The sequence below is a fragment of the Diceros bicornis genome, chromosome 20 (assembly GCF_020826845.1).
Source record: "Diceros bicornis minor isolate mBicDic1 chromosome 20, mDicBic1.mat.cur, whole genome shotgun sequence".
Taxonomy (NCBI): Eukaryota; Metazoa; Chordata; class Mammalia; order Perissodactyla; family Rhinocerotidae; genus Diceros; species Diceros bicornis.
The window spans coordinates 25,393,498-25,408,210 of record NC_080759.1 but is presented as its reverse complement, the minus strand read 5'-3'; the positions used below and the strand labels follow the sequence as shown (position 1 = coordinate 25,408,210).

At 36.9% G+C, this 14,713-nt stretch overlaps 1 protein-coding gene across 1 annotated transcript in view; it reads right to left on the bottom strand.

The window, feature by feature from the left end:
- Positions 1 to 1,202: 1,202 nt before the first annotated feature.
- HCN1 (hyperpolarization activated cyclic nucleotide gated potassium channel 1) overlaps positions 1,203 to 14,713 on the bottom strand; it is a 381,116-nt gene continuing 367,605 nt past the window's right edge. Inside the window, exons 7-8 of the mRNA XM_058564113.1 lie at positions 5,556 to 5,720; positions 1,203 to 2,354 (exon numbers count right to left, since the gene is read on the bottom strand). Of these exons, the coding sequence (XP_058420096.1) occupies positions 1,471 to 2,354; positions 5,556 to 5,720 (1,049 nt within the window). The 3' untranslated portion in view covers positions 1,203 to 1,470. The remainder of the gene's footprint in view (positions 2,355 to 5,555; positions 5,721 to 14,713) is intronic.

The window sequence follows — 14,713 nt, the reverse complement described above, 5'->3', positions numbered from 1 at the left end:
GACCCCTGCTTTCTATCACCATGTCTATACTTTTCTCAGCACATTTAACAACCCTCCTATCTAAGGGCTATGTTAGTCACCACATGCCTTGAGATTTACTAGCCATTAGTTACAATATGCATAGAACAAAGTGTGTGTTTCCAAACAGACATGATGCTATAGTGTATTTATTTCTTTAAATTAACACCACAGTAAACTACCAGCTACAGTGAAGACACAGAACACACTGGCAACTCCAAATTAAGCTGTGGTTTACAAATCACTATTTAAATAATAATAATAATAATAATAGTAATAATATTAAATGAAAGTGAAAACCTCACTTCTAGACTTAAGTCAGAGATCCAAGTCAGCCTTATAGGAATTTTAAGATAGACAATCAATGAATGGTTAGATTTTTCTAGAAAAGAGAAATACTGTAAGCCTTTCCCTACAATGACTGCTTTGAACCTATTTTTTTTTCCAAAAAGCATGCAGGGACTATTTTCAGATGCTGGATTATGGAAGAAGGAAGAAAAGTAATGATTTTTGGTGTAATACAAGCAATTTGTAGAATCGAGCATACAATTTTGCATAAAACATTGAGGGTTAAAATAATATCATAGGTTTCAAGCCATTGCATTACAGTTGAGTAACTGTCACAATTAGGTTTTGTAAAATTTAAAACTCTAAGTTTTGAAGTGAAGCAAGGAAACTAAATTCTTAAACGACGACTTGTACCTTCATACAGCACAGAATAGTTATTTTTATTTGGGTTGAAAAGTTATTTACAACTGACATTGATTGAGTCTTGGTAAAAGTCCGAGAACACACGAAAAGAAATATCCCCTCAGGTTTCTGGAAGATCAATGCACGTGTCTGAGGTTAGAGATATTCATAACAGTGGCGATGCTAGTCTCCTACCATGGCCAAGCAGAGAGTGTGTTCTTTTACCTAATTCAAAATTGAAAGCACCAAAATACAATTTAAATCTATAAAATGGGATTTGCTATTTAATCCTCCATAATCAATAATTAAGAATTTAGATGCAGAGACACAGCTAATGAAAGAAGCTTTGATTGGTGCTGTTCAGTAGCTCACTTGAGTTGCCTTTTTAAAATCAGTTTTGTTTCCACTGAATCCAAGAACTCCTCATAAAATAGAGAAATACATATATCAAAGGAATTAAGTAAAAGTAGGTTAAAAATAAATAATCTTACAACAACATTTTAAATCCTTTAATGATTTAAAGAAAGGAAAACATATAACACTGAATGCTAAACAAGTCTTTTGAACTTCTCTTGGGACTTTAGATATATATTTCATAGTATATGTATATATATATTTTACATTTTGCATGTAGGCCAGAGCTGTCTAAAATATCTCTTCATAGTAGGCTATAGGGATCTATCAGGAGATAGAATAAAATAAGATCTGAGAATACTCTCAGTTTATTAGAGTATTTCTTTCTGCTTTGACAATCAGCAGGCATCATAAATTTGAAGCAAATCGTGGCTTTTCTGCATCTGGGTCTGTACTTAAGACTGAGGAAGACTCTCTCGGAAGAGCAGCTGCTGGTGGAGGGGGTGCTGGAGGGACTCCTCGGTTGGGGGGAATGGCTCCTGACGACATCTGTCGGAACAGGGTGACTCGCGGGGGGACAGAGCCCCTGCCCCCGGCCTGAAGGCCCGTGCCGTGGACAGCTGTCACGGGTTGAGGGATGGAGGCCAGGGACTCACCCACAGTGGGATGAGGTCTGGAAATCAGGGTGGAAACCTCATGGGGCAGCGAGGGCTGCGAGGCCGAGAGGGGCCTGACCTCTCGGGTCAGGCTGGTGTTGTGAAGCGCCTGAGTGCTCTTGTGCACGTCGTTTTTCGGCGTGGAGCTGCCAGGGGTCTGTGGCTGTTGGGGCTGCTGCTGGGTCTGCGGTGGCTGGGACGGCTGTAACTGCTGCTGCTGCTGTTGCTGCATGAGTGACAACTGGGAAGCAGTGGGGGAGGCATAGTGGAAAGTTCGAGTGGCCAGTGGGCTCTGTACAGGAGGGCTGCAGACCACAGTGGTGTAGGAGCAGGGTGAGAGGATGGCGGATGACTGGGGGGTCTGTGTGCTGGGACTGGGGGAATGCAGGTTGCTATGAGACAGACTGGTCGCTGTGTATACCGGTGGAGATTGTGTCCTCATGCGAGAGGTCGGGGTAGTAGTTGAAGATGTGGAATTCAGGGCTGTCATTTGAGGATAATTGATGGGACCGATCGCCTGCACCATCTCCCGGTCGTGTTTCACAATCTGCTTCAGGATCTCGTTCTCCTGATTGTTGAAGACACCAGTGTTCAGATCCTTCTGGAACTTTTGCAGAAGAATTGAATTTTTCTTTCCTGTCATTGAAAGAAAGATAGGCACTTAGAAAGCCGACAAATGACTGATGACAACTCCAAGTGAGAGCAGCTCCTGAAAACAGAAGCACGTCAGTGTTCTGTAGAAGAGGCTTAAAAGCCACGTCCAGTACTTGCCTTTAGCCACCAAACAGAAACGTGGCTCCTGCCTTCACGCTCCTGTGTCTTTCTGGTAAATCTTACCTTCTACACAAGCCAAGTGGAAAAGTCTGTAAGATGGCTTTTGCCATCTTACAGACGAAATGGAGATATTTGACATGAGGGCTACCTTGAAGAGTGGGAAAAGAAAGAGCATTGGGATCTGGATGGGCCTGGAACCAAGATTTAAGTTTCAAGCTTCTTTTTCAAGAAAAAACAATGGAAACTTACTATGTGACAGGCACTTTACAAAAGGCTTTAGGAGATTTATTTTATTTAATTCTCAACTTTTTGAGATAGATGTGTTCATAATTCTGTTTCACCCAAAAGGAGACTGGGACATAGGAATGTTAAGAACAATGCCCAAGAAAAGATGGTTAATAAGTAACATGGCTGAGCGGGGAAAAAGGTAAATCTGACCAGGAGATTTACTAGTAACGGACAAGGAGACAGCCACGTCTGTATCATGTAACTACTTGCTAGAAATGCAGTCTCCTGGGCCTTCCCCACTTGCTGAACCAGATGCTGCATCATCTTACTAAGATCCCAGGTGGTTCTCACCTGCAAGTTTGAGACCAGTGCCCTTCACCAGTGATTCTCTACCCTATCTGCATATTTTTCTCATCCCTGGAGCTTTAAAAACTACTGACTTCCATATGTACCCTATCAATTAAATCAGAATAACCAGACATGGCTTCCAGACTCCAGTACTTTAAAAGCAAATTTTCCCAGGGGGTTCTTATGTGCAGCTAGATTGAGAACCAGTTCATAATCTTTCCTCTTCCAAAAGGTTGTTTTGAGGACCATGGGGCATAGTGTATGGCAGGCTCTCAGCTCACTCCAGAATGTCAATAAGCATTATTCTCCTTCCTGCCATTATCTTCGGAGTGGTTTGCATTAAGTAGACATTCTCTGGCAGAGAAACAATTATAATCGATAGTAGACTGACGAAAGAGGGGAAAATCAGTGACTTTTTATGACATCATTGATAAAATAATATCCAGGGGCATATGGTAACTGAAAAGTGAATCAATTTGCCATATGGCTAAATAAAGTATCACATCTAAAGTAACAAAGAATATTTTTGAATGGAAATATATGTTATAATTTATTTGACTGCTGGAAAAAGCAATCATTTTAAATGACTGCCAAAATAGTTGCTTGTCTCTCCTTACAGAATTGTCCTAGTTTCCCAAAGAACAAAAATTTCTACAATAGTAATAAATACAAATGCTTATGTAGCATATTCCCTTAACTAACTGTAGTACACATTTATAAGCAATGGGCACAAAACTGAGAAGGATGATATTTTTTTGTGATTATGTGAATAGTCAACATTTCATAATCTAAGTATCCGCGACCTTGTGGAAAATTACTGTAACTTTTAATGCTCTGTTAGAATTTTATAAGGATTAAGCATGCAAATGCTTGGTGCTTACTAGCAATTTTATTGCCTGTATTACCGACTGAAAACCATTTTATGCAAACTTTCTTTTAAAAAAGTTAACTGCAATAAGTTAGATGAGAGTGACGCTGTATCAGATTAGCAGAAATTCTCTATTGAAATATCCTGATTTTAATGCTTTCTCTAAAGATGTCCAGCTGGCTTAGGAAAAAATTCAAATGCTCAGATATTAGTCTCCAGATCTACCATGATCTACCGCTCATAACACCACAAAGAGGGGAGTGATTTTCAAATTAAGTAAGGATGCTTTCAGGAGTACTCACTTTATTATGGGCACTGTCTCCCAGGACACTATGTCCTCTTATATCTCTAAGCTGTCAACATGAATTTCTAATATGTGTCTAATGGTAATGTCCAAATACTACCTTTACTTCTCCTAACCTAATTTCAAATCCTTGTGTAGTCTGTTATCCTATGAATATAGTGGGAAAGAAAGATGTGAAGCGCAGAAGAAAAGCTGAAAGAGCACTAAGAAGGAAGCAGATGAAGTACTTCTTTGTTTACTTTCAAGTGATCCCAACCCCACCTCTTTTGAGTTCATGGATTCCTTCATCCCTCCCTACCTCTCTTCAACAATGTTCTTTGTGCACTGGTACTGTGAATGTCATAGAGAGTTAGACGTGATCTCTCCATTCACAAAGCTTAGCATCTCTGGAGCAATTGCAATAACGAAAGCAGTGCTGTGATGGAGGAACTTTCCAGGGGTATGGTAGAACACATCCAGGTACTCAGCCTATTAAGGAGGTGAGAAGTCATAGAAGATTTCTACAGGGAAGTGACCTCTAAACTGAGATCTGAAGGTTAGTAGAGTTAAGCAGGGAAAGGGGCAGAGAAGATTAGGGTGGAGGAGGAGGATCTGGGTGTGGAAAATGAATGCAGATCACCTTCTGACATCAGAATGTTCCAGCATATCTTGGGAAGTTAACAGCAAGCCAATCTGATCTAAATTTACTATGGCAATTACTCAAATCTTTAAACTAGTGTAACTAAGGTCTAATTGATATATTTTTGAGAGGAGAGTAGACTTTAAAATGAGTTGATGTTTGCAAAGTAAAGCATCTATGTAGTGCACTTCTATCAAGGCTTTTTCTTCTTGAGTCTGTATTACAAACATTTCAAGAAGTTTCTACTGAGACCGTTAAAATGCACAAGTTGTCAATTCTTAATATAAGAATAAAATGTAAAGTTGATACTTAAAAATTTTTTTAAATCCTTGTGATAAAATTTGGTTTGTAATGGAGACTCATACCATTGTATGTTTAGTTCTATTTTAATGCTATCTAGAATTTTTATCATGTTTTTTACCTGAAGATTCAAATTGTTTTGGCATCACCGGGGAAATCAGATTGCGAGGCTAGTAAAAATAGAGAGGAATAAATAAACCTGGAATACTTAGAAGAGAAAGCTAGAGCAGAGCCTCAGATCTTTCTAGAAATATGGCTAGAGCTAATTGCTATTTCTATGCTAATTAAAAAGCAATTCATGAACTAAGATTTGGGACTTATGATTGCAAACATATATCAGTCCACTAGATTAAAACTAAATTGTGCATGAAGAAGATAGAACATTGAAGAGAGTACCTATCCGATCTAGTCGGTCAATGGCCACCGTCTCAAAGGCTCTTCTCATCATTGGATATTCCTCCAAGACCTCATTGAAATTGTCCACAGAAAGTGAATAAAGACGACAATATGTATCAGCTCGAACACTGGCAGTGCGACGTCCCTTGGTCAGTAGGCAAATCTCTATAAACACAAGAAGAAAGATTTGTTGGATAATTTTCTTTTAAAGGCCATTAATGCCTCCCACAATTGAAATAAAAAGTGTCATGGTGTGAGAAACCAACGATTAGCAGCATTTTCTGTTTTATCAGGAAATTCCTTCTGCCAATTAAAAGTTTCCATTGTCAATACTCAAACTTAAAATATTCTTTTTTGGGGGGCCAGCCCGGTGGTGTAGTGGTTAAGTTCACACGCTCCGCTTCGGCGGGCCAGGGTCTGCTGGTTCGGATCCTGGGTGCGGACCTATGCACCACTCATCAAGCCATGCTGATGTAACGTCCCACATAGAAGAACTAGAAGGACCTACAACTAGGATATACAACTATGTACTGGGGCTTTGGGGAGAAAAAAAGGAAAAAAAAAAGACGAAGATGGGCAACAGATGTTAGCTCAGGGCCAATCTTCCTTAAAAAGAAAAAATTCTTTTTTTTTTTTTTTTAAAACAGTTGAGGCTTTTGGTTCAAAGAAAAGGCTGAAACAGATTTATCTCTCCTCTGGCCCCCACTCCAAGCCCCCTGAAATAACAAAAAAGATGTAGAAAAGGGAATAATAAATCCACAGTGGAGTTGAAAACAGGAAGGAGCTATGCTCAGACAGAAGTTCTTATGAATTCTGGAAGGCAGAAAGCAGATGGTATAGAGATAGAAACCAAAATGAGCCCAAACATTGGCTTAGAAAGTTCTACAATCAAGCAAAACTGGATCAGAGGTTCAAATGAATGCATGGCTTATATAGTTCTTATATTCCCAAAAAGATGAGTATAAAAAATTATATTCCAAATGCACAGAGGGACTTTCTATTTAAATAACTTCTAAGGAGAATCCTTTGTTGAAATTTAGATTCCTAATATATGGTAAGCAAACATTTGCAAATTTGGATTTCCTTATTTGCTAGCTAAATAAATAATAAAAGCAATAATTTTCCATTTCATTTTCCAAAATGTATTAAATTCATGTATACTTTTATTTTTTTAAAAAAATTAGAAATAATTTACAAATTTAGCTTCAAAATAGTCAATTTGAAAAAAAGAATGGCAGAAGTATTTCTGAAACACAGTCTCTTAACAGAAGGAAATATAAAAACATTATTATTGAAAGGGGTGTAAATTCACACTCCTCTGGCCTTATTTAAAGAAGTTCAGTTCATGTTGATAAACATTGTGAGTAAGTTATGTGGTAGGCACTGCATACGTGCTGTTAGGGCTGGAAATACAAATCACACATAATATCTAATTTTGTATAACTTATAAGCTGGTGGTAAACAGAAAAATTTCATTTTAATTAAGAATTCATTGAAATACAATCTGGTAAGAACAATAATGCAGAAGGCAGGCACTCTGGGAGTACTAAAGAAGCGCATCTGAACCAAGCAGGGAAGATAGAGAGGATTTTAGGGAATGCCACCTAAGTTGCCAATTATGGATGTTCTTCATGTTGATAAACATGTTGCAAATAATAATATTTTGGAGTGTTCATATTTGTGTGCATGTTCATGTCTACGTTTGTGTGTCTGCATTTGGTGTGTGTAGGAAGATGAATTTATATTCATCAATATTTAAGCATAAAGCATATTATCATACCATGGAATTTGCTGGCTACTCTAATCTAAATAATGTAATAAAAGAAAGTATTTTCAACACTACCCCAAAATTAAATTCCTGTCACTAAGTACTAATGCCATGTGATAGAATTTACGATTGCCAAATTATGACAAACAAGCTAATGAGAAATGTTGCTAATGAGAAAAGCTACATGTTGCTTTCAATTCTGTACATTACAAGTTATCGTAGAATGGTTATAAACCTCATGGATAATAACCCAATAATATATAACAAAGGTTTTATTTTTTATTTATTTATTTTTTTAATTTTATTTATTTGTTTTTTCCCCCAAAGCCCCAGTAGATAGTTGTATGTCCAAGCTGCACATCCTTCTAGTTGCTGTGTGTGGGACGCGGCCTCAGCATGGCCAGAGAAGCGGTGCGTTGGTGTGCGCCCGGGATCCGAACCCGGGCCGCCAGCAGCGGAGCACGCGCACTTAACCGCTAAGCCACGGGGCCGGCCCTATAACAAAGGTTTTAAAAAGTATCCATATCTTCAACCCAGGAATTTCACTTGATAATCTAACCTAAGGAAATAGTCTGTGATTAGGACAATGGTGTTTACACAGTAATATACATTATGCATTTATTTACACAAGGAAAACTATGGGAATGCCTTAAATGTTTAATAAGTCAAGATTCATAATCAATTATGTGGCAGTTATTAAAAATGAAGCTGTTAAAGTCTATGTGATAACAGTAAAACAGTCACAAAAGCTTAAGCGAGAAAGGCAGGGTACAAGATTGTGATTATAGTATGACAAAAAGGAGTGATGTCAGCTTTATGTCAGACTGAGTTGTTCCCTTTGTCTCTCTCCTCTAAGTCACAACCAATCAGACATCCATTGACCAACAGAGGATTCCCTACAGAGCACAACAGGATGCCTGACAGATCCACGCAGCTAGTACGATAAAAATGAGCACATGTAACATAACTAAGATGACAATAAAATCTACTAATATGCCCTGCTCTGGATGGAAAATATTCCTTTATGTAGGTGTACTGGGTACATTTTTTTGTTTTTTCAACTTTCCTTTATATAAATCATTTTTATTTGTGGATGTATAGCTTTTATTTAAAAACGTTATTTAAAAATTATATCTAAGTGCACAGAATAGAAAAAAAAACAAAGTATGAAGGAATAAAAACAAACCTATTAATAGTGATTACTATTGTAGGAGATTTCCTCAACCTTACCTTCTACTCTTTTTAATATATTTTTATTTTGGCACTTATATTTTTAATTTTCAAATGCTTTCCATTTTCGTATGTTTGTTGGTTTCTCATTATATTCTTCTGCTTTGTTGTGGATGTAATATCCTCTTTCTCCCCGTAGGTGTTAAGAGTTCCAGTACTGAATGATGAATATATGCTACAACATAGACGAACCTCAGTATGTTTCACAAACATGAGTGAAAGAAGCAAGACATGAGAATCCACAGATTACATAACTCCTTTTATATGAAATATCCAGAAAAGGCAAATCTACGGAGACAGATAACAGATTAGCGGTTGCTTGGGGCCGTGAGTGGGAAAGGAGATTAACAATAATTGGGCACAAGGAAACTTACTGGGCTGAAGAAAATGTTCTAAACCTGATTTATAGTAATGGCTTCATAATTGGTAAATTTACTAAAAAAAATGAATTGAATACTTTAAATGGGTGAATTATATATGTAAAATATATTGCAATAAAACTGTAAAAGTGAAAACAAAAAAGGGTTTTGTTTTTATATATTTTATCTTTATTATATTTTATATTTTAATTTCTCTTCTATTTTCTGAATTCTTTCTCTTTACTCTGGAATCATTGTTTCTGTCTCTATCTAGATCTTTCCCTTGTATGTTGCACACTTTCTTCAGATAATCCATTGATGTCCATTCACATTTAGAGATGAAAACTCCAGTGATATAGCAGAATTTGTTGATTTGGAGTATCAATTTAGGGTGAGTAGGCGGGAATAGTTTGTCCTCATATTTCCCTAAATGCCGGAATGAGGAGGGTCTTACTCCAGGGTTACTAACATCTCTTTTAATTGTTCTAGTTCTCTGCCTTGTTCAATTGCTTTAAGGAAGAACCACTGGCTTTTCCCCCCTCCTCAGGAGAATGAATGTCTGGCTACAGGCTGTTCTGCAATGTTGAGGGAGGGACAGAGTCCATTGTACCATATACAGATTTTCAGTAAAACACTCTTTCCCCTCACTTTTCATTTGGTCTCTGTAGTCACACTGTCTCTTAGCTAGCAGCTTCTCTAGGTTTCTGCCAGGAGATCTGCTCTCTCCTCTGTGTATATATTCCAAGTTCCCTCTACTTTCCCTTCAAGTTTCATCAGTCACCACCAGCATAAATTAAAAAAATTTTTGGTTTTAACAACAGAAATTTATTTTCTCACGGTTCTCAAGGCTGGAGGTCCAAAATCAGGGTGAGTATGGCTGGGTGAGAGCTGCGCGAGCTCTCCTCCTGGCCTGCAGATGGCTGCCTTCTCACTGCATCCTCACATGGCAAAGAGAGACAGAGAGAGCTCCCATCTCTTCCTTTTCTTATTTGTTTACTAATCCCACCATGACGGCCCCACTCTCCTGACCTCATCTAACTCTAATTACCAAAGGCTCCCATTTCCAAATACCATCACATTGGGCATTAGGGATTCAGCCTATTGAATTGGGGGGGACACAAACATTCAGTTCATAATACTATTCCTCTTGTCCTTGATGAGCCCTGAAATATAATTTATGCCCTCCAGCTCTTTTCTAAAAAAAAAAAAAAACAGCTTTATTGAGGTATAATTGATATACAAAAAAACTGCACACATTTAGTGTATACGATTTAATGATTTTGGACACATACATGCACCTGGGAAACCATCACCACATCCTTCGCTTCCAAAAGTTTTCTTTTCTTTTTTTTGTGAGGAAGATCAGCCCTGTGCTAACATCTGCCAATCCTCCTTTTTTTTGCAGAGGAAGACTGGCCCTGGACTCACATCCATGCCCATCTTCCTCTACTTTATATGGGATGCTGCCACAGCATGGCTTGCCAAGCAGTGCGTCCGTGAGCACCTGGGATCTGCACCGGGGAACCCCGGGCAGCCGCAGCAGAACACGTGCTCTTAACCGTTTGTGCCACCAGGCCGGCCTCCCAAAAGTTTTCTTAACCGCATGTTACCTGAATAACATTGGCTTATCCAATACAATAATGTAATCATATTACAAAGCAAAAATCTGGGGGTTGGCAGGGTCAATGTTGGTTTAGCAGTGATGCCAAGACACTGTGCTAGCATGACTTTGTTCTTCTCGGCCTCCCTCTCATAATCACGAGTTGATAGCAACAACCACAAGCATTTATATCCTCACACAACAGCATCCAAAGAGAGGGAAAGACTTCCCACATTTCTTTCTTCTTATTATGAACGCAAAACTCACAATACAGGTCTCTTACTTTAACATCTTATTAATAAGAACTGTGTCACATGGCCATGGTTAGCTACAAGGGAGGATTTAAAATGAAATATTTGGTAAACTGGGGTAAGTTAACCACTATTAGCGATTGACTTGGGTAAATAATAGTTTAGTCTCTGGAATTGTGTATGTTGCTGGCCACATAAGATCCGAATTCTATTAATAAGGAAGAAAGGGCAGTGGTTGCTGGCTAGGGAGCCAATATTATCTGACAGTCCACTTTTATATCTACTTTCTGCCTTCCAGAAATGTGTTGCAATCTCTCATCTCCTGATCATTCTCAAATACACACTCATGCATCAGATCTCTGTGGTTTGGATTTATATTTTATTCCTTTACTACTTCTGATTTTGTCTCTGAAAAGGGAGAAGATAGACAGGTGTTGAGGATCATCTTAAATAAGAAATGGACTTTTATTTACTTTTCTATATGCTTAAAAATTATTTGGACACCTTTTACAATGAGCATGTAATTATATATTACTTTTGTATTTTAAAATATAAATTTAAAAATTATAAAAATATAGCTATTCTCAATACTTATAGTCATTTTAGAAATATGGTAAAAATAGATTTATTTCAGCGTAGATGTAAGTTTATTCTTATTTTCTCTACATCATTCTCTGCAAATGGTTTTCTGTCCTCTATTATCTGGTGTCCTCATATAATGGATATACAACATACGTAGCTAAATGGAGGAGATGTGCATATGTTATAGGATATAGGTCTCCATTACTAACTGATGAATCAATTAAATATTGCCATTGGTAAGAAAAGAAATCTTTCTAGAGGATGCTTTTAAAATATTTCAGGCCTAACATATTGTCTGATTCCATTCAGATGAAATTTCCAGAGTAGACAAATCCATAGAGACACAGAATAGATTAGTGGTTTCCAACAGCTGGGGAAGCAGAGGGTGGAGGTTACTGCTAGTGGGTACACGGTTTATTTCTGGGGTGTAGCAAATGTTCTGACATTAGATAGTGGTAATTAAACAACTTTGTGAATACACTAAAAAAAAATAATAATAAATAAAATATTTCAGGCCTATATAAAAAAATGAGGACATGTGTTATGAGATCTTACCCCCAAATTTTCTTATATTGCCATCTCAGTAAAACTTCAGAGATGTTATTGTCAAACAAATCGTACTCCTTCAGTCAATCTTATTTAAAAATATGATGTAGTTATGTAATTATTTACCTTTTGTGATTTTTTGGAATCAAAACTGATATTTCAATTTGGTCAGTTTCTTGCCAACTAATGAAGTAGCATGCTACCTTGGTGATTTTCTTCAGCAGCGATGGTTACCTGCTGATTCGGCTCTATACATCCAATTTCGTGGGTTATTTTAGAGATTCTTTTTGGTGTAGTATAAAGAGTATTGGCCTGGGAGTCTTGTGTTATAGTTTCAGACTCACTGCTCTTGGCTGTGAGGATTTGGACAAATACGTATATTCTCTGGATCTTCATTTATTCATCTGTAAAATTGAGTTACATCTCTAGAGCTTTACTCACATTTAATCCATAACTTCAGACTTCATTCATTTTTTTATGTCTAAAGTCTCCTTGACCTTTCTATCTCCAGTGACTCCATGGCATCTAGTAGGTGATTAATGTTTGCTGAATTGAATCGTCAAACCAAATAGCAACATGTTCTACAAAATGAGTTTCAATCACCTATTGAAAAACTAAGGACTAAATATAGACTTACACTAACAAAGTCCTTTCAGAAGTTATATAAAGGGCTGTGTTCATTATAAGCACAAAACTCTTCAGCCATCATCTGTCGGCATCGCCTCAATAATTTCTTAGTGAGAAACAGAACAAATGAAGGTATATTTATGAGAGTAGAAATAGTCACTGGTCAGTGTGAAAAACACTTTAAATAATCCCTTCTTTTAAAGCCTCCACACTCTTTGTTCACACTATGAATAACAGAATTAAGACATGCCACACACTTAGCAATTAAAAAAAGTAGAGTCTTAGACTCCATGAATTGAATTTCCAGATTCAATACGAATGGAGCAGGTGCTTCTCCGTGAATCAATTTTCTCTTGATATTAAGCTATTTTGGAGATCCACTTACTGAGTGAAGAGACTCCTGTATTAGGTGTTGCAGAGTGAGTTTTTGTGTGTTTATTCTGTGTGTGTGTGTGTGTGTGTGTGTGTGTGTGTTTGGGTACAGGACAGAGAGAGAAAAACCAGTTTAGCCATCTGGATCTCATACTATCCTTTAGCTTCCTTAGAAATCATGTATATATTCTGTTGTTAGTGCCATTCAGTCGATTCCAACTCCCAGTGACCCTGTGTACAACAGAGCAGAGCCCTGTCCAGTCTTTTTGCGCCATCCTCTCACCTTCCGGTGCTTTATCAGACAATGCTCCGCTGCTACTCATAGGATTTTCATGGACAATTGTTTTTGGAAGTGGGTGGTCCTTATTCCCAGTCTGTGTAGTCTGGAAGCTCCGCTGAAACCTGTCCACCATGGGTGACCCTGCTGGTATTTGAAATACTGGTAGCATAGCTTTCAGCATCACAGAAACATGCAGCCACCACAGTAGGACAATTGAAAGATGGATGGTGTGGCTCCCTCACCGGGAAACGAACCCAGGCAGAGGCAGTGAGAGCGGCGAATCTTAACCATTAGACCACCAGTGGTGGCTATGTATATTTTGTTTACCACTATTTTTATTTTCTTGTGCTGGATTTCTAATTGTTTCCTAAATACTCATCTTATCTCCCTAGCTGGTTTAAGACATTTTAAGACAGCAACCATAGGGTAACATTATGGTATCCCTCACACTGCCTGCTACCTTGAGTTTTGAGCCCAGAGAAAATAATTTTAAAATGCTTATGAATACATCAATTATAGTGGACAAACCCAAGGCCCACACTAAGTTCTATTCTTAAGTTTTAGATGATATAATATTGGTTCCCCTGCTGAGTATCTCCTCTTTGTAACAGAACTTGCCAAATGCTTTATGTACCTCCTTTATGCAACACAACATATCTTTGAGGTTTTTGTCAATGTCTATAATGAAGAAAGTATTTAGAAGGTTTGGTAATGTTTTTTTCAATGTAGATATATTCTTACTCAACAGGTAAAAAATTAATTTGTTTCTGGTTGTGCAGATTGACTCCACAAGGAAAATAAAATAGAATATAAAATGAAAAAAATCGAACTCCTAAAGAACAAGCTGAGTGCAGCTTACAGATATAAACTTTTTAAAGAGTCTTCTGGCGTATTTTCTAGATCCTGTTGGTTGTTTCAACCTTTCTGCTTTTTTTCTTGTTTGTTTACTCTCTGAGAACTCAACTAGGAATTTCCTAGTGGTGCAATCCTTGCTTTAAGAAACTTAGTGCAAATTTACTTGGAAATGGGTCCCTTCATCTGGATACAAATTTCTAAATTATAATCATAAGTGCATAAGTAATGAGGACTTGGCATATTAATTTTAATTTTGTATGATTCTCCTGCTTTTCTTTACAAGATAAGTTATTTTCTTTACAGGGTAAGTTATTTCATTTACCCGAGAGGGAAACTGACAGTAATACACCCATGACAGGGGCACAGTAGAAATCTGTTTCCAATTTCGACATCATAAGAAATATGTCCTAGGAGATAAAATTTGGCCTACCACACACTATATATATAAAATATATATATATATATAAAAAAATATATATATATAAAATATATATATATAAAAATATATATATATAAAAAATATATATATATAAAATATATATATATAAAATATATATATATAATATATATATAAAAATATATATATATAAAAAATATATATATAAAATATATATATAAATATATATATAAAATATATATATAAAATATATATATAAAATATATATATATAATATATGTATAAAATATA